Source organism: Prunus dulcis, chromosome 3 (genome assembly GCF_902201215.1).
Source record: "Prunus dulcis chromosome 3, ALMONDv2, whole genome shotgun sequence".
NCBI classification, from domain to species: Eukaryota; Viridiplantae; Streptophyta; class Magnoliopsida; order Rosales; family Rosaceae; genus Prunus; species Prunus dulcis.
Window position 1 is genome coordinate 6,621,023 of NC_047652.1, and position 22,212 is coordinate 6,643,234.

Here is a 22,212-nt window from a genome sequence, read left to right on the forward strand (position 1 = left end):
AGATCAGGAACAATTTGATATACATGTTGTTTCAAATTTGTTTTGAAAACAAGTGTAGTGTGGGGATCATACCCACCCAACGTTGTGGGGTTTATCCAAACCCACAAATTTTTTTTTTTGGTGTGAATTTTTTTGGTTCAACAATGGGTATTCACGAATTTAAGTTCAACACCATATCAACACGACACAATAATTCAGACCCGAATATTGAAAATTTTGTGTGAATTCGTGTCATGTTAACGGGTCGTGTACAATATTAACGGGTCTCTCTTTCTCTAAAAAGAAAAACGAAACACAAACACAACAACAACAAAAATGCTCTCATTCTCTTCCACACAAACCAAACCTTCTCCTCTCACTCCAAATCTCTACCCATCCTCTCACTCAATCTCTCACTCTCTTATCACACCTTCTTCCACTCGCAAACCCCAAAAAAACCAGACCCATCTTAATCTCCAACGCCTCAGAGTTCGAGCCATCGACGCAGCTCAGCCTTTTGACTACGAGACCCGAATCAAAACCCATTACCAAAAATCCAACACTCTCAAAATCGCCATTATTGGGTTCGGCAATTTCGGCCAGTTCTTGGCCAAAACTTTCGTCCAACAAGGCCACACAGTCCTCGCCCAATCTCGCTCTGACTACTCCAAAGTTGCAGAAAACGTCGGCGTTTCATTCTTCACAGACCCACATGACCTCTGTGAGCAACACCCAGAAGTTGTTCTTCTCTGCACTTCAATTTTGTCCACTGAAAAGGTAATCAAGTCGTTCCCTTTTCAGAGGCTGAGAAGAAATACCCTGTTTGTTGATGTTCTTTCAGTCAAAGAATTTCCAAGAGATTTGTTGTTGAAGTATTTGCCTGATGAGTTTGATATTCTTTGCACACACCCAATGTTTGGACCACAGAGTGGTAAAAACTCATGGGTTAATCTTCCTTTTGTGTATGACAAGGTTAGAATTGGAAATAATGGGTTTAGGTTCAATAGGTGTGAGAAATTTTTAGACATTTTTGGTAGGGAAGGTTGCAGGATGGTTGAAATGTCATGTGCAGAACATGACAAGCATGCAGCAGGGTCACAATTTGTGACCCATACAATGGGGAGGGTGTTGGAGAAGTTTAAATTGGAGTCTTCACCAATTAATACAAAAGGGTATGAGACTTTGTTGAATTTGGTGGAGAATACATCTGGGGACAGCTTTGATTTGTATTATGGGTTGTTTATGTATAACAAGAATGCAATGGAGCAGTTGGAGAGGTTGGATATGGCATTTGAGGCTCTTAAGAAAGAGTTGTTTGGGCATTTGCATGAGGTTTGTAGGAAGCAGTTGTTTGGGACTGCAGAAGCAGTTGAAATTCCAAGAGAAGAAGAGCCTGCCAAGTCACATAAATTGCTTCCAGTTGGTGATCAAAATGGAAGCAATGTTGTTACTCAAAATCGAAGCGGTGAGGCTCCTCAGAACGGTGCTCATGAAGGTTACGAAGATAGTGCTCCTCTCGATTCTGCTTCTGTGTCTCTAAGATAATATGCTGTGTACGTAAACATGTTCTGTTTCTAGAGTAGGAGAAGTTGTGCTTATGCATCTATGTATGCTCAAGTAATTAGAATTCTAGCTGTGCTGAAGCAAATCTTTGTTTCTTTGTTGTTGCTATTTTTCTTCTGTTTGTATGAAGAAAGTAATGAAGATCTCAAATTCTGAGTGAATGTACTTGTTCAGCATTGCAACATGATTTTCAGTCAGATATTTGCTTTGGCATTCCCCTAAAATTGGTTGATGTATGGCTTTTGTGAATCATTTCTCTATTTGATTATTAATGTCAAGTTGTCAACCATTGGCTGAATCTGATATCCTCATGCCCACCACCTCTCAGCCTTGCACATTATGGCACATGTTTTTTATATATATATATTGATTTAAAGTACTTCAGACTTCTTTTTCTTCATATTATTTATTGTTATTAGCATAAATGATGGAAGCATGCCTGCTGTGGTTGAAGTTTGACATTCAAAGTTGATCTCCTTTTGTTTAATGCCTATAAGGTTGTATTTTTCTGAAGAAGAATTGGGGGTTACTAATATCTTGAAGCATTTGATTGTGTCATGTCCATGTATTGGCAAACGTTTTTTGTTTTGTTCTAACTTCTAAGGTAATCTGATGGAAAAAATAAATGAAGATTTTGTGGCTTTGGATATAAATTACAGTAAACTATTGTAATTAAAACCCGAAGTCTCGTTTATAAGAAAGAAACTACTAGACATGGTTCCAAACTCTAGTTCGTATATATGCACCGTACAGTTTCTAAACACTGACAAGAAGCATGATCTTCTCATGCGTAAAGAAACTGCAACAAATTTCTCTGCAGAACAAGCGAGATTACATGTGACATATCAGTTTGGTCCGGTCTGTTATTACAAACCATGAAAAACCAAGAATGAGATGGTAGAATTCTAAAATTTTGTCACATAAAGTGCTCTTATTCCTCGCTGGTAGTATTCCCAGTGTCATCTGCATAATCCTGCACAATTTTGAATACTTTGGTCTTTCCTTGCTGACAAAGCCTTCTTTAGGTTCACTATCCTTTTGGGGTTCAGATGTATAGAACATGGCCACAAAAACTCTCCCTCTCTGAGTTCGTCGAAAATTCCGTTTGTCATTATCAGCTTGGATCATAGACAACAGATTATGAAATTAATGCATAAGAAATATCATTTATCTGTACATGCCTAAATCTAAATATGAGAAAGGAGGCTTTCATAAGTACTTAGTTTTTTCAATAATTGGAACATATTTTCAAGTTGATATGAATAACTCTACCAGAAAATTAAGATAGCCCTGATTCAACAAGCAGTTTTCATCTCAGTTCAAAGATTTTTCCAAGGATTTAGATACGAGCTCCGTAAATGTCTTCGTACCTCCAAAACATCCCTGCACAGTTGCAAATAGGTAGCTTAATAGCCATTAAAATATCTCATCAATGGAAATGTAAAGACCTGCCTCAGGGAAATAAGGGTTGAAGGTTACAGAGAGGAGCTGAGTACTCTTGCTTTAGGCATAATACAGTTGCATTAATCAGCTAATTACAGTCATAAAAATGCCAAAAAGATTCTTGTTGGGGACAATAATTTCAGATTTATTGACAATCTTCTTCTGTCATTTCAACAATATTAAAGGAAAAGGTGCAAGCACCTGAAGCAAGCTGGGCTTCCAGGCCAAAATTTGGGGTGTCTTCTACCTTCTGGATATGCATCAAGAAACAAGTGATCAGACCAATCAAGGGGTTGGCCTGCTGCTGGGTCTAGGAAAGAACATGGCATTTCATGACCTATTGCCTAAATATGATAAGTTGATGTCCTCTATTTCTACTCATTTGCTACATGGCTTTTGATCACTTATACTGGTTTCCTATGTGCTCCAATCTTTGCTTATAAAGACTGGGAAAGTAATTTAGCCTTTAATACATATATGCAGGAACGGAGCACATACATGCACAAAAGCAAGAGCAAATATGCAGTTTTGAGTGTAAGCAATCTGAAACCAACTCCAGGAACTGAGTGCCAATTGAAGTTTCTGTATTTGTTCTTCGCACTTAGTGATTGGTGCAGTTTTTTGAATCGGGTACAAATTCAGGGACAATTGCACCTAAAAACCTTAATTTTTTAAAATGACAAATTAAAACTAGGATGACATCTCTAAAATTTTCCGAAATCATAAGGATGAGACAAGAGGAGTGGTACAGTGCTTTAGTCAACTGGTCTATCCCACATCTGTTGAGCCGTCAATTAAATATGCTAGTTGGTTAAATATTTTTTTAATATGTATAATTCATGCAATTCAATGACTGCGAATAGAAGTACTTAATTTGAACTTTCCTTCGTGTTGACATGCTTCTAACCCAAGCTTACTCAGCCGGCCCAAACCCGATTACATTTAATTGACCAACATTGGCCCAACCCAATTGGGTACACCTTTCAAACCAGTGAGTTCTCCTGCCGCGAAGCACTGGATCAACCAAACCGAAACAAGATCCGACGGTCCATAATCGTCTACGACATCCCATTCATCAGCTCCAGTTGAGTCCGGTTCATTGGAAGCCCCAAAGCTCTCTCTTTCTCTCGCTCAGCTTCTGTAGTAGCAAGTTGTGTTCGGAGCTGTTCCAAAATGCTGGCTCGCCTCGCTTCCAATCGTCTCCACGAGATCCGTCGGATTTTCAGTCAGGTTACTTTCTCCCATTTTCCTTCTCATTTTCTCACATCCCAATCACTCCCATAATCTCACAATTTTCGCCTTTTCGATTCTTCTGCAGCCTCCCCGATCCTTCTCCACTGCCCTCAACTACGTGAGTTCTACTCATTTCTTCATTATTACATATTGCCCTTTTGAAATTATATGTATTAATTGAACGGATTGGATTATTGAATGGAATTTGAAACATTGAGCAGCATCTTGATTCTCCGGATAACAATCCAGACTTACCATGGGAGTTCAACGAAGCTAACAAACAGAAGGTAATCCATAAAATTCTCACTTTTTTGTTATACAAAATATGATTTTTTTTTTCCTTTCTGGGGTTTCCCTTTCTATTGTATTAGCGTAATCTTCATTGGCGAAGCAATGCAGAAAATGTGGCGAAACATGTATAATTTGTGAAAAATTAAAAAATAAAAAAATGTGGTTGCCAATGAGTGCTTTAGGCTTTTAGCTATCTAATTCTAACATTGCAAGAAGCAAAGATGTGTACTCATTTTTAGGTTTTCTGCGCCCCCTCAATTCAACCAAGATTTTGTTTCCAAATTTCCACATTACTAGAGCCTAGTCGGTGTTCCAACCTTGTATTTAAGTTGAGTTTCTAGAATTGTATCGTCCATAGGGTTTAAATCCCCCAAGTTATGCGCTGCATTTTACACATTTTTTCTTATGGATTCATATTTATGATGATGATGTTGCTGTGGAAGTTCTTGAATTGAGCTTTTGAATATAGGCTGTCTTACTTGGCACATGTAAGATTGTTGCATATTAATGAAGTTCTAATAAGTGTCATCCTTTTACTTGTAGGCGAAAGAGATACTGTCTCATTATCCATCCAACTACAAGCAATCTGCAGTGATTCCTCTGTTGGATCTTGCACAGCAGCAGCATGGAGGATGGCTCCCTGTTTCAGCAATGAATGCAGTATGTTGGCATGAGCGGTTGTTTAAAATTATGTTTATCTTGTACTTATTTTTGCACATATCTCTATAACACATCTATACAAGTCTGGTGTCTGTGTGTGAGAGAAACATGATAAATATTATGTCATATGTTGGTTTGAGATAATATAATTATTGTCAGATAATAATATTTGTAAACCCAGTTTGGATAATATGTTGTTACTTCCAGCTTGAGATAATATCATATGTTGGTCCGGTATCTCATCTAGCTTAGAAGTATGTATAATATTTGTAAAACCAGTTTGGATCATATGGATTATAGTTAGATCAAACAAAGATTCAAGTGTGTTCCGTTCAAAAGGAGTAGAGATCAGAGTGATTGTGCTAAGACTGACTTGGCACACTGGTTCAAATAGTTAATTGTAGAATTTAATAGCACAATAGTAATATTGCAATCGGTACGGAAGAAGTAATCAGCAAGAGTTAAAGATTTGAAGTTCTTGTTCCTTGAGCAATCTTTGTTCTCTGCTTGCAGGTCATGATTTCTGTACCCATTGGATAATTCTAGACAGAAGAATTTTTAATTTAGAATATCTCTGAATATGATGCAGAGCCAGCATATGAGCTTTCCTGCTTTTGGTTTGTTTAACATGTTGAATGCATTTAGACACTGATATTTAGATTTTGTAGTTGCCATATTACCTGTAGTCTATAATTGCCAGGCCAGCTCTTTATCTGTTGTTATTGCATAAGCTTTCTGTTATGTGTTTGTTGTGTGTGTGTGTGTGTGGGTTAGTGTGGGTGTGGGGTTGTGTGTGTGTGTGTGGGTTAGTGTCTATCTTGTATTTGGTCTATTTATAAAATATCCTTTACTTGAATTGCCCAAATTCAGATTGGTCTAACCAAAGTTCTACCTATTTTGCATCACAGATATGTGATATCCAAACTTCGTACTTGAAATGAAATTTGATCATTGAGTATAATATTTTTCCACAGCTTAGCATATTAAAAGCTCATTGTTGTGCTGATTTGAAGTTCCAGTTATTGAGAATGAAAGAGGCTACATGAACAGTTTTAGTTATTTTATTGTTTCATGGATGGTCCAGGTAGCAAAGGTTATCGAAGTTGCTCCTATTCGTGTATATGAAGTTGCAACATTTTATTCAATGTTCAATCGGACGAAGGTAAGAAATTTTACATTTTAATATTGTTGTACCATTTTGTCATTATGCAAATTCCAGTACCCATGTGTTTTTCTCTGATTGGTTTTAGGTGGGCAAGTACCACCTTTTGGTTTGTGGCACAACACCATGTATGATTCGTGGTTCACGAGACATTGAAGCAGCTTTACTGAATCACTTAGGAGTGAAGCGCAATGGTGAGTCTTATAAATGGTTTTAAAATTCTTCTAATTTTCAATGCACACCATTCTAAGGTATTAGTAGATAAAAGAGCATGTGAAAATAAACTTTGAATTGGTCATGTGCAGAAGTAACCAAGGATGGATTATTCTCTGTTGGAGAAATGGAATGCATGGTGAGTCTTTTCTTCAACGGTTTAGTGATCTGAACCTTCAGCTTCTGACTAGTCTTTAGCACTGATTTTGCTTGATTCATGCTGGAATGAAGATGAGAATAACAGTAAGAAAAAGAATTAATATGTTGGTGACTGGTGGTCCATGAAACTTTAATAGTGTCAGGTGATAAAGTTGGTAAGGTTCCAGAAAACTTAAGTTACAATTTCTGACAGGCAAAAGGCTCATATCAAGAGAAATTATGAGTAAATGTTGGTGTGGCATTTCACTAGTTTCCCTCACTATCATGCTATTCACATAATTCCTTGGTTGACCACCAAATTAATTTTTATGAGATCCTCTTTTTACCCATTTTTGTTTTCTATACTCTTCTTCTTCAATTTTTTTGCTGTTCATTTTGAAAGAGTGATGCATGTTCTGATTTAAGTCGTTGGTTGCCTACAGGGAAGCTGTGTGAATGCTCCCATGATTACGGTCGCTGATTACTCCAATGGATCGGAGGGATATGCATACAATTACTACGTGGGTCAAGACTTTTTTGTATTCATTATTACGTGGATGCTATACTGATTGAATTTTTATGGAATTTATATTTATATTCTATGTCAATTTCAGGAGGATGTTACTCCAGAGCGAGTTGTGGAGATAGTTGAGAAGTTAAGAAAGGGCGAGAAGCCACCGGTAAGGAAAATAGGTGTAGATATTTATTAGGTTTTCTTCCCAGGTTTTGTTATATTCTTAAACTTTTTAAATCCCTCTTCCTAATTGAGGTCTCTTGTTTAGATTATCTATGATTCTATATTGTTGCAACATAGTGTAATATAATTTCCAAATTTACAGCATGGCACTCAAAACCCTAAGCGCATTAAGTGTGGACCAGAAGGAGGAAATACTACGTTGCTCAGTGAGCCCAAACCTCCTCCGTGCCGGGATCTTGACGCATGTTAAAATTATGGTATATGTTTCTAATAATGCAAAGCTCGGATGCTGTCAGGCTTCCCTTTGCTTTGGGACTTGTTGGAATTGTTGATACATACTCAACCATTTTTTGTATTGAGGTGGCAGTATAAGTTCTGCCAGTGATGTAGTTCTGTATGTTTTGATCTTTCAATATGCTGTGGTTTAAGCAATACAGTTTTAAAAGTGTTTTCATGGGCTTGCCCGGAAGATCTTTCTTATGGCCGAATGCTTGCCTTAGTACTGTGAGCACTGTAGCATTTGTTCTCCAAACTGCTATGCTTCACAACTTTATATGATATCCAGAACTCAAACCACTTGAATCTTTGTTTTCATTTATAATCACTGAACTGCCAAAGCTTTAGTTGTACGTTGGAAAGATCTGGGGCCTTGATAAATCTTCATACATGAATACAACTTCGAGATTTGCCACAAGGAGAGCCTGTACTGTCACTGTCATGTACGTAGTCTATGCCTGCACACTTTTGCCTTCTCTCTAGTTTTGATATACAAGCAATATTTGAGGGTGGTAGAATCAAAGAAAGGATCTCAAGTGCTCAACGCTCTTAATTATTTGAGTACGCTCTGTATTACTTGAGCTACTCGTTTTTTCATTCAACATAATTTCTCAACAACGTACGTCTAAAAACAAGTTACCGTCATGTCTTGAGATTTTAAGATTGTTTAGAAATAGTTGTGCTTTATCCAAGAAAAAAAAAAAAAAAAAAAAATTTGTGCCAAATGTCATAAAAATGAGTGAAATGATGAGCCCGTGACTACCAAAAATGACATTTAAAAAAATTGTTTAATACAATAGGCAAGCATTCGATCACGAACTCTTTCGGGAATTTGCCAGCGAAATAACCTCCTCGCCGAGTCGCCGTCACTTCCTAAGACAAAAACAATGTCTGTTTTTCAAGTGTTATCGTTGCTGACAAAGTAAAGCTCATCTCTTATATATTTCCCAACAAATCGTATCATCTTATCTGAGCCTCCAAACATATTTTTGGCTCAGAATTCCAGGTGCCTTTTCTTTCATTTTCCTATTTATTCTCATTTTCTGTTTGGTTGCCGAGAAAAAGAATTGAAGGAATTCTGGTAATGACCATTTTGATTTTTAAGTTTTCTCTATTGAACTGCTTCCCAAGAAATGAATAAAACTGACTATGTAAGCGACAGGAGAAGTTCGGATTTTGTGAAGTTCTAATTTTTCCTGCTTTTGCCTGCCACCGTTTCTAAGCAATCCAACACAGCACCCAAACCTTCTGAAGTGTAAAATTAGTGTTTATTATTTATTTGTTTCTGGGTTTTGACTTACAGGGGTAAGTGATGAATGGGTTCTTGTTCTTTGTTCAAATTTTGTAGCTTTGAAGTGAGAACCAATGGGGAGTGCTTCATCCATGCTAACTCAGTATGACATTGAAGAAGTACAGGAACACTGCAATGATTTATGTGGGTATTTCTTTTTGTTATTTTTTCTTTGTCTCTCTTTCACGCGTTGCAATTTGCTATTGCTGTTATCAATGCCAATACTTAGTTGATCTGGTTTTGTTTTGAAAATCAGTTTCTCAGCAAGAAATTGTATCCTTATATCAAAGATTTTGTCAACTTGATCGGAATGCAAAGGGTTTTATCTCAGCTGATGAATTCTTGTCGGTCCCCGAGTTTGCAATGAATCCACTCTCTCAGGTAGTCCACTGCTAGGATGAGCTTATATTTAGTTGTTCAATCCACGCTCTCTGTATCATTGGTAATGCATGGTGTGAGTTTCTGACTTATGGCTCTGCTATGTTCTGCTCAGAGGTTGCTTAAGATGGTGGATGGTTTGAATTTTAAGGACTTTGTGGCCTTCTTGTCTGCATTTAGTGCTAGAGCTAGTATGCAGCAGAAAAGTGAACGTAAGTTATTTGGTCCCACTAAGCTTAGTATTTTATAGTGAACTGATTCGTTTACGATTATGAAATGTATTTGGCTTCTTTTGAGTTGAACTCATATAATATGTTCCAGATTAGTTATTTCATGTTCTAAGGAATGGGTAAAGCTAGTGGCTAGTGTTTCTGTGTGGATTATTGAAGTTATCTGTTCAAATGGGTGCAACTCTGTAAATTTTCATTTTTATATTTTATGCCAAAAGAACTCTACTTTTTTTCTTTTCTGAGAAGGAACAAAATTTTATTAATACTGACAAAAATTGTATCCCTGTGTACAAGGAGTCCACTTAGAAGACAAGCAGGAAGTAAAATAACTCTGCAGTTTTTGAAACAGAGTCAAAGAACTCCGTATATGTTATTGCTTATTCTGGTCCAGTCTTTATTGTCGCTTTATGCATTGGAATTTTATTATGGCATATGAATCAAACCACCTTTGCTATAAGTCTTTTATCATTTCAAATAATCAGGACTGAAAAGAGAGTGATACATGAAAGTGGAAGAAAAGCAAACACATTTCGTTCTTGAAGGGATGACAAAAGTCTGTAAAAAATAGGTGTTGGTAAGATATTCTACAGAATACTTGTGAAAAATATGAACTGTTCAAGTATTGGGTACTTGCAAATAGTTATTCTAATGCTCATGGATGCAGTAGATAAGTAACCTTTGCTTGTTTCTCTGAAACAAGCTCTATCAAGGAGAATAAATAAACGGCTAAACCTAAACAGGAAAACTGTACCAGTAAATGAGATTACGTAGTTTGGGTAGGTGGTTTTGAAGCCATACAGGCATTACCACTGTTAGCTGGTAAAGTTTTTTAATATTGTTATTATAATCATTGTTTATTTTCCTTTTGCAAATAACTTGTTACTGCTTCTACTGCCATTCTTGATATTTGCTTATATTCTTCTAGTATTCATGACAATTAAGGAAAATCTTCTAGCATGTTTGTGTGTTGGGTTAACATAACATGGTCTCTTTTTCAGTTATTTTCAAGGTATATGACTCAGACTGTAATGGGAAGGTGTCTTTCAATGATATATTAGAAGTGCTGCGTGATTTGTCTGGTTCCTTCATGTCTGACGAGCAAAGAGAGGTAATATCAAGGTTTTATCCATTTTCTCTCTTTCTCTGATCATTCAGTCATAACATTGCAAGAGAAGAGTTAATGGTTTTGATTGATTCTCACCTAATTGGTGTATGTTGAGTTTTGTACTCAAACTATCAATTGGTGACTCATGAGCTGTGCAGTGAATATCATCAAGTTATCAATACCTTTGTCTGATGCAGAAACTGAAAGTTCTTATCCTTGTACTTCGGCTGCATAGAGTGATATTTGGTGTCATTGCAAATTTTGAATCTGCTTTCCTAATTTCTTCAGCCAACCCTTCTAATGTGTTTAGACTAGTTATTTCGGATAAATTTGAGCATTGTTGCTCCATATCTGACCTATGATCAGGCATGCATGTTTGGTTACATATGTGGGTCTGGGTGTAGGTCTTGGTCCTGGCATCTTTAATTTCTTTTATTCATGTTTTTGGTAGTTCCTGACTAGGATAAGTTATTCTCACCTAGTTATCTACAATTCCTGACATGCTTATCACACTGATATGTTTTTTGTAGTCAAGGAGCAAATTTTGAATTCTGTTGTATCCTATATTCATATTGGTCTTTCATTTGCAGAAAGTGTTGACTCAAGTCTTGCAAGAAGCAGGATATACAAGGGAATCTTATTTGACGTTAGGTGACTACATTAAGGTATTTTATGTTTTACTATCATATATTTCTTGTGACCACCATTACCATATAGAGAACGGGGTGGACCATGGGTACACTTGCTTATATCTTGCTCAGAACTTTTTTAGGCTTTAAATGAGGGCTGACATGATATAGCCATTATTTATATCATTTTCATTTTCAAACACTAAGGATGAAATACCTTTGTAAGCACAAGTGGCACGAGAACATCTCCTAGACAACTTCTCCAGCTACAGAATCTTACTATGGCTGATTTTATGCCCAAATATATGTGATAATTGATGCTTATCTATATTAAGGTATTAATCTTTGGGTGTTCACCAGAGATCAAAGTTGAGCATTTCTATCCCTTGAAGAGTTTGAAAGGCGTTTGAAATGTTTCAGCATTCTCTAGTTGCATTAAGAATTAATTGCCATAGTCTTTAGTCCAACTAAAACTGCACTACTTGGAAGGAAAAAGGGAAAATGAAGTATACGTCATTGCTTTATCCATCTTAACAAACCAATGATGCATGCAATTTAGAAGGTCCAAATGTCTCCCTTAGCGAGCAGTCTGTACTCAAAAAGCAAGTGCAGTTCTTTGTGTTTTGCTCCATGACCTATCCTCCTAAAGTAGTTTCAAGAATATTGCATTACAGTTGCTCAGACAGTCAGCCTGTTGCTAACGAGTGAGGATGTATCATATCACATAAATTTAATTTTTTTGGACTGACCATATTACAGACGTATATGTTATACAGAAGCATATGTTATAAAGTTAAATAACCTTTTCAGTCATTGAACATTTAGGTTCAGTTAGTGCAAGTAATTATCTCACCAGAAGTTAATAGGAATTTTAGGCATAGAGATGGAAATTTTGCCAAATGTGTAGGTATTTAATATTTTTGCTGGCTGGAATTTTAGTTCTAGATTCTTGGGTCCGGCATTATGTACTTTTACCTTACTTGTTGTACACTTGGTAACTGAACTTGCAAATCTATAAGAGCCGGCATTTGTTTATGGCAGTGTTTCATTATCTCTTATCAGCGAATTTAAAGTTCAGATGGCTCCTGTGACATTTAATGTGAATACCTACGCATGGTTTTATTGACTTCTGAATTTCTATCAGGCATTTTACATAGTTCATTACGGTTTTGTATGTGATACAGGTTCTTGGCAGTTATGGCGTAAAAATGGAGGTTGAAGTGCCAATTGATTAAGTTAAGATGATTTGGTTCTCTTATTCTCTTTCCCTTTTTCCCCCTACATCATCAGTTCAAGATGAAAAGTCTGAAGTGAAGGGTAAACAACATTCACATTCCTACTGCACAAATGAGAGGAAACTCGAAGCAGACTCCTGTATCAATGCCTTTTTTTGTCTTTTTGAAATCTTCATCAAGTTCAATAAAAATGTAGAGCAAGCAACCTGTGTATTTAGTACAATAAAATGTGAAGCCTCTATTAGACAGGTTCTTTTTTTTCCTTTTTTTTATTTTTTTATATAGCCTTCTCCAGGTTCCTTGTAAATGATTTTGTATCTTTTATCGGTGTCTCATCCACTATGACACTTGTTCAATGCACAGGAGGTGGATCTTCTTTCAAATGAGAGCATTATACGTATTTGTGTGCGGGCTTTATCTGGGAATATTATACGTATATGTGTCTGTAGCAAAGGGTGATTCATTAAATTTGGACATGTCAGATGATGCATAGTGAATAGCGGTGTCAAATGGCCGGACCGGCAACATGTGAGATGATGCATAGTGATTAGTGAACGATGATATTGGGTGAATAGGAAAAAAGGACTCAAGGTAATTTATTTTGTTTGTCATCTGGAAGGTGACGAAGGACTTGATAGTAAATACCATCTGAAGATTTGGTTCTATTGGTCACTGAAAATTCAGCATGAGACCAAAAGCCGCTGGTACTGCTAGAATGGAGCCAAAATTGAACTGACGATTGCTTAATTATCAGTTTCTGAAGGGAAGGCCTGACTTATAACTTACGCTTGTATTGCTGCTGATATTGCCTCCCAATAAGAATGGAGACAAATTTCGAGGAAAGACTATTCATTCAGCAAGTGCTAAGCAATTTCCCCTCTCTCTCTCTCTCTCTCTCACACACACACACACACACACACTTAGAGAGAAAAAACTAATCCTTAAATCTCAGTTCTGTCTGTCACTACTGCAAGTCTGCAATACGCATCCATAGGCCATAACAGATAACACTCCAAACACCAGCATTCTTAGAAGTGAAGCAAAGTATACGGAAGCAATCATCATTCACTTCCACATTTTCTCTAACCAACTCTGTCTGGTACATGCCCAAATTTTGTTCAGAAGTATTAAGGCTCTTCTTTAAATGGCCTCTCCGAAGCCCCACACATATAATTAAGTTCACGGCCAAATTGCTAAGTTTCAAGGAAAGTCCTTAGTATTCTGTGTGTGTCTCTATATACACATATATATACGAATAAATATTGGAATGGAAACTGTCAAGCCTGAGTTCGAAATATGTTCATCAATCAAGAAGCTTTCGACATGGAAGTGTGCAAGCACTAGTGAGCAAAGAGTTAACAATGGTTCCATGCCGGAGCGCCAAAGGACCAAAAAGGAAAGAGAATCGTATCAGTACAATTTGGAGGCCTGGTCAAGTGGGAAAAAACTATTGCATGATTCAAGGACTTGGGGTGCTGAAAAGGCAGTGAAGAAACCGCTGCTTCTTGGTTGTTCAACAAGTAAAGCTCTAGTGTGCAACAGTGAAGTTGAAGAACTAAATGAGCGGTTGAGGATTCTTGAAGAAGAAACTGAAACTATGAAGCAAGAGTTATTTGAGAGTGCACAAGAGAGAAAGAAGTTGATGAATGAGATATATCAGCAGTTTCAGATGCTAGAAATTGACCCCAGATATCTGGTAGCAAGAGAATTTAAGTCTACTGATGGAAATACAAGTGTCAACTCTTCACAGGTAATTATGCTGTTCACTTTGGTAATTTAAACCCTAGTACTTTTGCTATATCCTGAAAGCATATGAATTATGGGTTTTAATTGTAAGTTTGTTATATAATTTTCATGATTTTTGGCTGACTGGTTTTGATTTTGATGGATGAACAGGATGAGAGAATGGGAACTAGTTTGTCAGATATCTTGCACCAAGATCCACATCCATCTCTTGTCACCAGAAATCTTAGAGCTAATGCTTTGGCACTGCTGATGTAAGCATATACCATTTAGATAGATGAATCCATCTCCATCAAAATGTAATCTCAGATGGTATATGTAGCCAACCATGTTCTGTTCTTTTCTTTGCCCAGAATATCACTGGGATATCATACTACTTGATATTCACCATCCTTTTTGGACATGAAACTTCAGTTTATTACTTAATATTTACAGTCTGCCTGGGGCTTTGGATTTGTGAAGTTCAAGCTGTCAGCGCAGCTCTATATTAAACATTTGTTGAAAAAGCAAAACTTGTTTCACATTAACTCCTATTTTAAAGAAGAGGATCAAAGAAATGCAAAATATGTTCAAAGATACTCTTTTCCCATATTCAAGGTAAAAACATGTATGTACACGTCTATCAGAATGTTTGCAGCCACTTGAGATACTGCAGAAAATGGTCCTCCAATTACACTAACAAATTCAACTTAGGCTCGTGTTTAAGGAAAAGCTAAAGTACATGCATTAATAAACAAAAAGAGTACAGAGATCAAATTTTTCCACCTTTTCAACATGTAAAGTGAACAGTCAGACAGGTGCAAGTGAAACTATCATATTTCCCCTCTGTAACCACCAGATCCAAAATAATCCCTTCTAGAGCTGGCAATTGCCATGCTTTTCTGATGCTCTAGTTTGGGGCAATCACGGATACGATGACCAAGCCCACCACAATAAGCGCAACCCTTAACTCCGCTTGCATCTGTAATTGCATCCACATCTTCCATTGGATCATTAAGCTCAGCCAAAACAGGTGGAATCCTTTGTTTTGCCTCTTGCAAGAGATGCTTCAAATCAAGAAGAGTTGTCTCAGTTTGATTCTTGTTTATAAATGTCGTTGCTATTCCAGTCTTGCCACATCTTCCAGTTCGTCCAATCCTGTGAACATAGTTTTCAATTTCTGGTGGCATATCATAATTTATGACATGTTGAATATCAGGAAAATCCAAACCCTTGGAGGCAACATCAGTGGCAACCAAGACATCTTTCTTCCCCGCCTTGAAGGAAGAAATGGCATACTCTCTTTCTTCCTGATCCTTCCCTCCATGAATGGCCACCGCTTCCACTCCTTTTAACAGAAGATATTCATGAATGTCATCCACATCAGCTTTGTTTTCACAAAATATTAGAACAGGAGGTGGGGTCTTTTGTAGACATTCAAGAAGGTAAACAATCTTGGCCTCTTGCTTCACATACTCAACCTCCTGAATCACATCAAGATTTGCTGCTCCAGCTCTTCCCACATTTACAGTCACAGGTTTTACCAAAGCACTTTTAGCAAAGTTCTGAATTTTTGTGGGCATGGTGGCTGAAAATAAGAGAGTCTGTCGTTGAGCTTTAAAGTGGTCAAACACTTCTCTTATGTCATCCTCAAAGCCCAAATCTACCAATCTATCTGCCTCATCCAAAGTCAGATATCTGCAAAAGAAATCAGTGACGTTTAATATCATTATAATTGTAATTATACAGAACATCAATAAAGTTGCAAATAGAAGATCGTCAAGAAAGGCAGAAAAGAAATCCATCATATCAAACAAGCCCATCAATGGAAAGGACATGTGAAATAGAGTTTGTAAAATGGCAGTCCTTACCTGCAATTATTGAGATTCATTTTTTTCTTTGCAAGCATATCCTTCAACCTTCCAGGAGTAGCAACAACTATATGAACGCCTTTCTTTACAATCTCCAACTGTGACCGCATATCCACTCCACCAATACAGAGCAAAGGCCTTATCTCTGGAAATCCAGCCTCTCTCAAAGGAATGAGAAACTCTTCCACCACTTCATAAGTCTGCCTTGCGAGCTCCCTTGATGGACAAATAATCAATCCAAAAGGCCCTTCCCCTGGAACAATTGGCATCATAATCTCCTCTTGCAATGCGACCATAATCAACGGCAACACAAAGACCAATGTCTTTCCTGAACCTGTAAATGCGATACCAATCATATCCCTCCCTGATAAAATCACTGGAAGACCTTGCACCTGAATAGGGGTCGGTTGAACAATCCCCTTGGTTTTCAACATCTTCAGAATCGGTTCAGGAAATCTCATATCCTTGAAATTCTTAATAGGTGGTGGAACATCTTCACCACTAACTATGATATGCCATTGCTTTCGGACCAAATCACATTGCTTGCTTGGCATCCTTCTGATATGCAATGGGGATTTCCAACCTGTTGGTATAGGGTCTGTATAAGTGATTCCCTTTGCTAATTCACGAACTGACATAAGCGTTTTGCGATCCGACAAGTTCTCAATCATTTCTTTCTCTTGTTGAACCATCTGCTCGGCTGGAGTAATCTCAGGAGCTTCACGCTTCAACTGTGATGCTTTAACAAGGAGACTAGGTTTGGCTTCAGCAAGCTTTGATTTCTCCAAATCCTCTTCAAGCCCGGAAGATTTTCCCTTGCGCAGAAGAATCTTCTGGGCTTCCATAGCTCTCCGTTTTGCCACAGGTACATACTCAAAATAGTCATCTTCTTCTTCCATGGTTAAAGTTCCTATAGAACAACAAAATTCTAAGGAATCATTGAATTGAACAAAAACAAACCCAACTGCCAAATGCAAAACAGTAAAACCAAAGAAAACCCAATTCCCTAATACCAAAATTATTATGACATACGTGCATAAATATACACAGGAGAACTTGAAGTATTAAATTTAACAAAGAAACATTTATCCAATCAGGCCATGTTTTGTGAGTAGATTATTGATTTGAGATAATTTCAAGGGCAGAAGAACTCCAATTCACAAACTAATTACAACAATACCAAATTAGACCCCTGAATTAAAGAGAATAAAAGAGTGACAGAGAAATTAGGGTTGCAGAAGAAGAAGAAGAAAGAAGAGAAGGTGGCAGAAAACATACAGTTACAGCAGAAGAAGAACGCTAGAGGGCGTGATGGCTACAGCTTCTGCAAACCCAAACGGGTCTGATGTTCTTGGTTGAGTCTGTATACAAAGCGGTTTAGAGCGGTTCAGGCCGATTCTGATGAGTTCGCGAAGGAGGAGACTGGGTTTGATTTGAATGCAAAATCGAAGCTTTAAAGATCGAAGTGAGGTAGGGCAAGAACCCAATTGTTATTATCTGACCCAAAAAAACATTTCCTATTCCGAAATAGAATTTTCGGAAATTTCGGAAATTTCGGAAATTCCGGAAAGTTATTAATTTCGGAAAATTCGGATAATAATTTCGGAAATCTCGAACTATAATCTAGAAATTCAGAAGTGATTAATACTAGTTAATGGTTATGAACTTTAAATCGTCAAAATTTGAAAGACTCCAGGCCCAGCTGGGCATTTAGAAAGCCCAAATAGACAAAGATTTGTACAGCCCAAAAACAAGATGAGGTTTGACTTTCTAGCGATGACTTCATGGGAATGAAGCTTTTATAGATAAGAAAACAGATGAGGTTTTCTAAGAAACCGATGTGGGATCGCAACCACTTAATAAAAACGATGTGGGATGGCAACCATTCCCTTGTCCACCAGAAAAATAATATCTCAGTTTCTCCCTCTAAACTTCTCCCTCTGAACTTGGGATACGAAGTTGCATATCTAGTCAACATCTAGTTTCAATTCAAATATATGATCATACCATTTTACAGAGGTTACATGCATTGTTGATCAGAGTAATGCTGAAAACATCAAAATAAATTCCAAACTTTTATATCTCAATTTATCTAACAATGTTTTATTTCTTCACATATACAAGGTTTGGATATAACAAACATACATATGCATTTTTGTTACATTCAAATAAGCATATTTATAAAAAAAAAAATATATAAAGTCTTAAAGTTATATACACCTATTTAACAAGCACACATATGCATTTTTTTTTTAAAATTCAAACAAGCATATTTGTTAGGACCAATTTTTGTATATTGGCAATTTCCTGTACAAAAATATAGAATAGGTCTTTGAGTGTAACCTATAGTTTTTAAGTGACGTTCTCCTATCCTGGATCAGTGTGGCTCAGAGACAATGCCAATGTATGTTTTGCATCCATGCATTCATATTTGCATATTTGGAAGTTCATCAAAAGTGGCTGTCAAATTTATAGGACTGATATATGGTTTCAGTCTTACATAATCCAGTGCCAAACATCAGTGAGTTTTTAACGATGAGTTTATACTCTTTAGTTGGTGTTTATTTATTTGCGGCTTTGTGTTGATATAAAGGTTCTTATGTGTTTTCAGTTGGGTATTGGGTTAAGTGGCTTTATTTGTTTTAATGAAAGAATGTATTTGTGAAAAGGCCATTTTTGCTAAAAGCCTTTTTTGGTCTCTGACCTAGATTTTAGCATGCAAAATAAGAAAGGAACTTCAGCTGTTTTGTTCTTTGCGACTTTGAAAAGAAAAGGACGAGTGAATATTTTTTGAGCGTTCATATTGAAAACTCATGTGGGTGTTCCTTGTTAGCCTCCATGAGTGATTAAATCATCATCTTTTCATATATGTGTGAGTTCATGAGCATTATGCATGTTGGTGATCAACAATCGTGCCTTGAGGTGTGAGCAGCCAAGACCTAGTTGTGTAATCTCTTTTTGACGAAGGAAGACAAGATTGTTGATTGGGTTGAGTGAGTAGGCAAGTTTGCCATGTGAGTGTTAGTCTTGTAAGACATTTTTGTATTATTTCTCATAGTGATTTGGTTTTCGGCATAGTGCCGCAATTTTTTTCCTCATCTTGAGGTTTTTTACTGCGTCAACATATCTTGTGTCCCTTGTGCTTTTGTTTGAGTTTAGTGCTGCTGCGTATTCTGGAATTCTACTTACAAAATTGTTATAGTATTTCAATCCTGTTGTGGTGTTTGAGTATTAAGAAATAGATTGGTTGGCCATTCTAGGGAATTTCAGTGCCTTCCCAAAACTGGTACATGGTGGTGTTAAAATATATAACATTTCTGGAAAACTGCTGAAGAACTGAATTTTTAATAAATCAGGAACTCTGAGAAAATATAATATATAAATATTATAATATTTCTGAAAGATCTGACGAATAACTGAATGTTTATTAAGTCAAGAACTCTGCTATCATCAGAAAATATAAAGTTTCTGAAAAATCTGATAAATAATTGAATTTCTGTTAAATCTGAAACTATACTGCTACTTTATCTGATATAAATCTCAGACTCTGCTCTCTATAATTCTTTAGCATAGTTAACTAGGCAGTACAAAGATAAAGACATTTGGCTTCACAAACCATACTAGGAAAGTTTACTACCAATTAAACTTATTCAAGATCAAATAACGAAGTTCATTTATATAAAATCATTTATAAAAGAAAAGTCCACTCACTCCTGGTCCGAGCTAGCTAGACCTCTTGTAGGTCTCTTCTGCGGGCCTGCCTGGTCCCCGGTGCCTGGTAAATCATCATGAATATTTAATTAATAAAACTGCTCGGTATAAGTTTTTAAGTAAAACCTTGACCCCCGACTTCTAAAAATGCGTGCACTAACTTTAAAGTCATTTTCCTGCCCACTTAGGCATTTCAGATATTTAGAACTGTCTGAAAAGACTCGAGACTTCACTAAGCGATAAACTTCCATATTGGTCGATACGGAACCCCGTGGGTCCACGACCTCCAATGACCAATCTGAGAGTTCCTTTAAGTTCCTCACATATCAGGAACCATGTCCTGCAAGTTTGGTCTGAAACTAATGATCGGATTGACCACGATTGTGAAATCATAGAATTTCCAAACCCTAGCCCCAGGGTTCGCAATTTCGGAGTATCCGGGACTCCGATTCATAATCCGTCGAATCCTACACGATTCTGAAATTATCTGGAACAACATATCCGAAATTGAGCGCGATCCAACGGTTCAACAATACTGAACCCGGAAGTCGCATAATATGAAAAATCTGTTCGGGGCTCAAACGGTATCCAAATTGAGATCCGCGAAATCCTACGCGCTCGTGACAACATAAGGATCGCAACAAGACACAGTGCCACTGCACCACCCTCACCCACGCGCCGCAGCACGCGCCGACAGCGATGGGTGTCTAAAGCGATTTTGGCTCGCCGGAAAAACTTCAAACCACGGCTCCAAACTCCTACCCTAGGTAAAACACCATATTTGGAACCACTTTTGTTCTTGAACCTACCCCAAAAAGTAGCCGGAAGTGGCTGAAAACGGAGGCCCAAAATTGGCTGAAACTTCAAGCTCAAAAATCCAATAGCTACACTACGAAACGATCTAATCATACCCAACAGGCAGCTAGAACAGCTCGAGAGGTTCAAGATCCATACCTGGGTCGACGGAAATGGTGGCCGAAGGAGGGAGATCGACGGCGTTGAAGTTTCGGTGAGTTCCCGTCAGTTTTCTGCATTTTCCGGCCAGCACAGGCCGTGCCGCCGACGGGGAAGGGTCGAGAAAGGAAGGGGACTCGAAAGGCGGTTCGAACGCCACCGGTCCCGTGGCCGGTGGTGCCCTGTGGCGGCGCCGGCGATCCCTGGAAGGTGACGGGTAGTCTGCGCGGGAAATGAGAGAGAGAGTCGCGCGAGGAGAGAGAGAGAGGGCTGAGCGGGTTTTATAAATCCAACTTTGAAATATTTACGGTTGTGCCACTGAGACTCTTTTGACCATAACTCTCTCGTTATAACTCCGATTCAGGCCCACTACGTGTCTATGAACTCATTTCACCGCGCTCTACGCAATGGCGCAAGTGGAATTGTCAAATTCCTTCTCGATCAAAAAGTCACCTTTTTCTTAGTAAAATATTCCGATGGCAAAATTGTCTTTTCTCCAAATAAATTACTAATTAACTAAGAATTTTTGTTTTGGGTTATTACAGATACTAAGTCTGAATTTTAATAGGAATTCTTTCTACGTGGTACTAAGTTACTCATACATTTTATCTTTGTTTTTTTGGTTAAGCTCATATATTTTATCATATGTATCAAGTGTAATATATTGAAGTAAATTATTATAACTAAAAAATTATGGTGTGTTTAATTTTCTTTCACTAATTACTACATATTTTCTAAAGTCACAGTGTTTGTCAGGTCGTTGCATAATCAACTTAAATCACTCAACCCCACCATGCCATGTATTTCCTTCCATTTTTTTGTGATAAAATAATAGACAATTGACTAAGTAAACATCCTCTAAAGTTTCAATAAAAATTTCCAAGTTTTTCTCACAATTTCAGTGATTTTTATTCAATTTTTATCGATATCGATATTTCCATCGATATTTCCGTGTTTTTGGACCACCGATATTTCCGAAACTCCCGATATTTTAGACCTTGGTCAAAGCTGATGTGGAATGAAGGCTGGAGGTTGAGAGGTTATTTTTGACATCCCAAAAGCAAGATGTCAAATGAATATTTTATTATTTTTTATTTTATTTTCTTTTTAATTAAAAATGAATCAACACTAAAATGTAATAAAATAATAATTTAATTTGACATATCGAGTGGAGTGTAAATCTGTGTAAGATGTCAAATTACCACATCAGCCATCAAATTTAAATTTAATGGTTGGTATTTGACATCTCCCTTGGAGATGCTCTAAGTTGCTTTGCTCCTTTTTATTTTGATTTAGTTGGGCCTGTGTGTCCTTATGGTTTCCGGTTGTAAGTTTCCTTTTTCCTATCCAAAAAAAAAAAAAAAGAAATAAACAAGAAAGATATAAATAAATTATTCTTTTGAAATAAAAATAATAAAAATCTCACCTCAT

At 37.1% G+C, this 22,212-nt stretch overlaps 5 protein-coding genes across 6 annotated transcripts; 4 read left to right on the top strand and 1 right to left on the bottom strand.

Moving 5' to 3' along the window:
- The first annotated feature begins 269 nt into the window (after positions 1–269).
- LOC117620660 (arogenate dehydrogenase 2, chloroplastic) lies at positions 270–1,828 on the top strand. The gene has a single exon (XM_034350801.1). The coding sequence runs from the start codon at positions 316–318 to the stop codon at positions 1,522–1,524; it is 1,209 nt and encodes a 402-aa protein (XP_034206692.1). The 5' UTR covers positions 270–315; the 3' UTR covers positions 1,525–1,828.
- Positions 1,829–4,006: 2,178 nt separating this feature from the next.
- LOC117622888 (NADH dehydrogenase [ubiquinone] flavoprotein 2, mitochondrial) lies at positions 4,007–7,965 on the top strand. Its single transcript, XM_034353684.1, has 10 exons — positions 4,007–4,215; positions 4,304–4,336; positions 4,440–4,505; positions 5,053–5,169; positions 6,254–6,331; positions 6,420–6,525; positions 6,637–6,683; positions 7,126–7,203; positions 7,297–7,362; positions 7,522–7,965. The coding sequence occupies exons 1-10, from the start codon at positions 4,159–4,161 to the stop codon at positions 7,627–7,629; spliced, it is 756 nt and encodes a 251-aa protein (XP_034209575.1). The 5' UTR covers positions 4,007–4,158; the 3' UTR covers positions 7,630–7,965.
- A 477-nt stretch (positions 7,966–8,442) lies between these two features.
- On the top strand, positions 8,443–12,885 carry LOC117621122 (calcineurin subunit B-like). 2 transcript variants are annotated; one of them, XM_034351426.1, is made up of 7 exons: positions 8,443–8,736; positions 9,004–9,090; positions 9,203–9,327; positions 9,440–9,536; positions 10,553–10,662; positions 11,250–11,324; positions 12,473–12,885. In XM_034351426.1, exons 2-7 carry the CDS (start codon positions 9,021–9,023, stop codon positions 12,521–12,523), a joined length of 528 nt encoding a protein of 175 aa, XP_034207317.1. In that variant the 5' UTR covers positions 8,443–8,736; positions 9,004–9,020; the 3' UTR covers positions 12,524–12,885. The 2 variants fall into 2 exon arrangements, with proteins under 2 accessions (XP_034207317.1, XP_034207316.1); XM_034351425.1 differs by having other exon boundaries at positions 8,443–8,661.
- A 140-nt stretch (positions 12,886–13,025) lies between these two features.
- LOC117621121 lies at positions 13,026–14,656 on the top strand. Its single transcript, XM_034351424.1, has 2 exons — positions 13,026–14,273; positions 14,420–14,656. Exons 1-2 carry the CDS (start codon positions 13,791–13,793, stop codon positions 14,522–14,524), a joined length of 588 nt encoding a protein of 195 aa, XP_034207315.1. The 5' UTR covers positions 13,026–13,790; the 3' UTR covers positions 14,525–14,656.
- A 174-nt stretch (positions 14,657–14,830) lies between these two features.
- On the bottom strand, positions 14,831–17,843 carry LOC117621120 (DEAD-box ATP-dependent RNA helicase 35). The gene is made up of 3 exons (XM_034351423.1): positions 17,395–17,843; positions 16,117–17,026; positions 14,831–15,943 (listed from the first exon to the last, which is right to left on the bottom strand). The coding sequence occupies exons 2-3, from the start codon at positions 17,013–17,015 to the stop codon at positions 15,079–15,081; spliced, it is 1,764 nt and encodes a 587-aa protein (XP_034207314.1). The 5' UTR covers positions 17,016–17,026; positions 17,395–17,843; the 3' UTR covers positions 14,831–15,078.
- Between the last annotated feature and the right edge of the window lie 4,369 nt (positions 17,844–22,212).

What these genes read in the sequence shown, in the direction of transcription:
- LOC117620660 (XM_034350801.1), top strand. Translation starts at nt 316, where the DNA reads ATGCTCTCATTCTCTTCCACACAAACCAAACCTTCTCCTCTCACTCCA.
- LOC117622888 (XM_034353684.1), top strand. Translation starts at nt 4,159, where the DNA reads ATGCTGGCTCGCCTCGCTTCCAATCGTCTCCACGAGATCCGTCGGATT. An exon ending in TCTCCACTGCCCTCAACTAC is followed by an intron (nt 4,337 to 4,439) that starts GTGAGTTCTACT and finishes AACATTGAGCAG; the next exon opens with CATCTTGATTCTCCGGATAA. An exon ending in TTGGAGAAATGGAATGCATG is followed by an intron (nt 6,684 to 7,125) that starts GTGAGTCTTTTC and finishes GGTTGCCTACAG; the next exon opens with GGAAGCTGTGTGAATGCTCC.
- LOC117621122 (XM_034351426.1), top strand. Translation starts at nt 9,021, where the DNA reads ATGGGGAGTGCTTCATCCATGCTAACTCAGTATGACATTGAAGAAGTA. An exon ending in GGAACACTGCAATGATTTAT is followed by an intron (nt 9,091 to 9,202) that starts GTGGGTATTTCT and finishes TTTGAAAATCAG; the next exon opens with TTTCTCAGCAAGAAATTGTA. An exon ending in TGTCTGACGAGCAAAGAGAG is followed by an intron (nt 10,663 to 11,249) that starts GTAATATCAAGG and finishes TTTCATTTGCAG; the next exon opens with AAAGTGTTGACTCAAGTCTT.
- LOC117621121 (XM_034351424.1), top strand. Translation starts at nt 13,791, where the DNA reads ATGGAAACTGTCAAGCCTGAGTTCGAAATATGTTCATCAATCAAGAAG. An exon ending in CAAGTGTCAACTCTTCACAG is followed by an intron (nt 14,274 to 14,419) that starts GTAATTATGCTG and finishes ATGGATGAACAG; the next exon opens with GATGAGAGAATGGGAACTAG.
- LOC117621120 (XM_034351423.1), bottom strand. Translation starts at nt 17,015, where the DNA reads ATGGAAGAAGAAGATGACTATTTTGAGTATGTACCTGTGGCAAAACGG. An exon ending in ATGAATCTCAATAATTGCAG is followed by an intron (nt 15,944 to 16,116) that starts GTAAGGACTGCC and finishes TTTCTTTTGCAG; the next exon opens with ATATCTGACTTTGGATGAGG.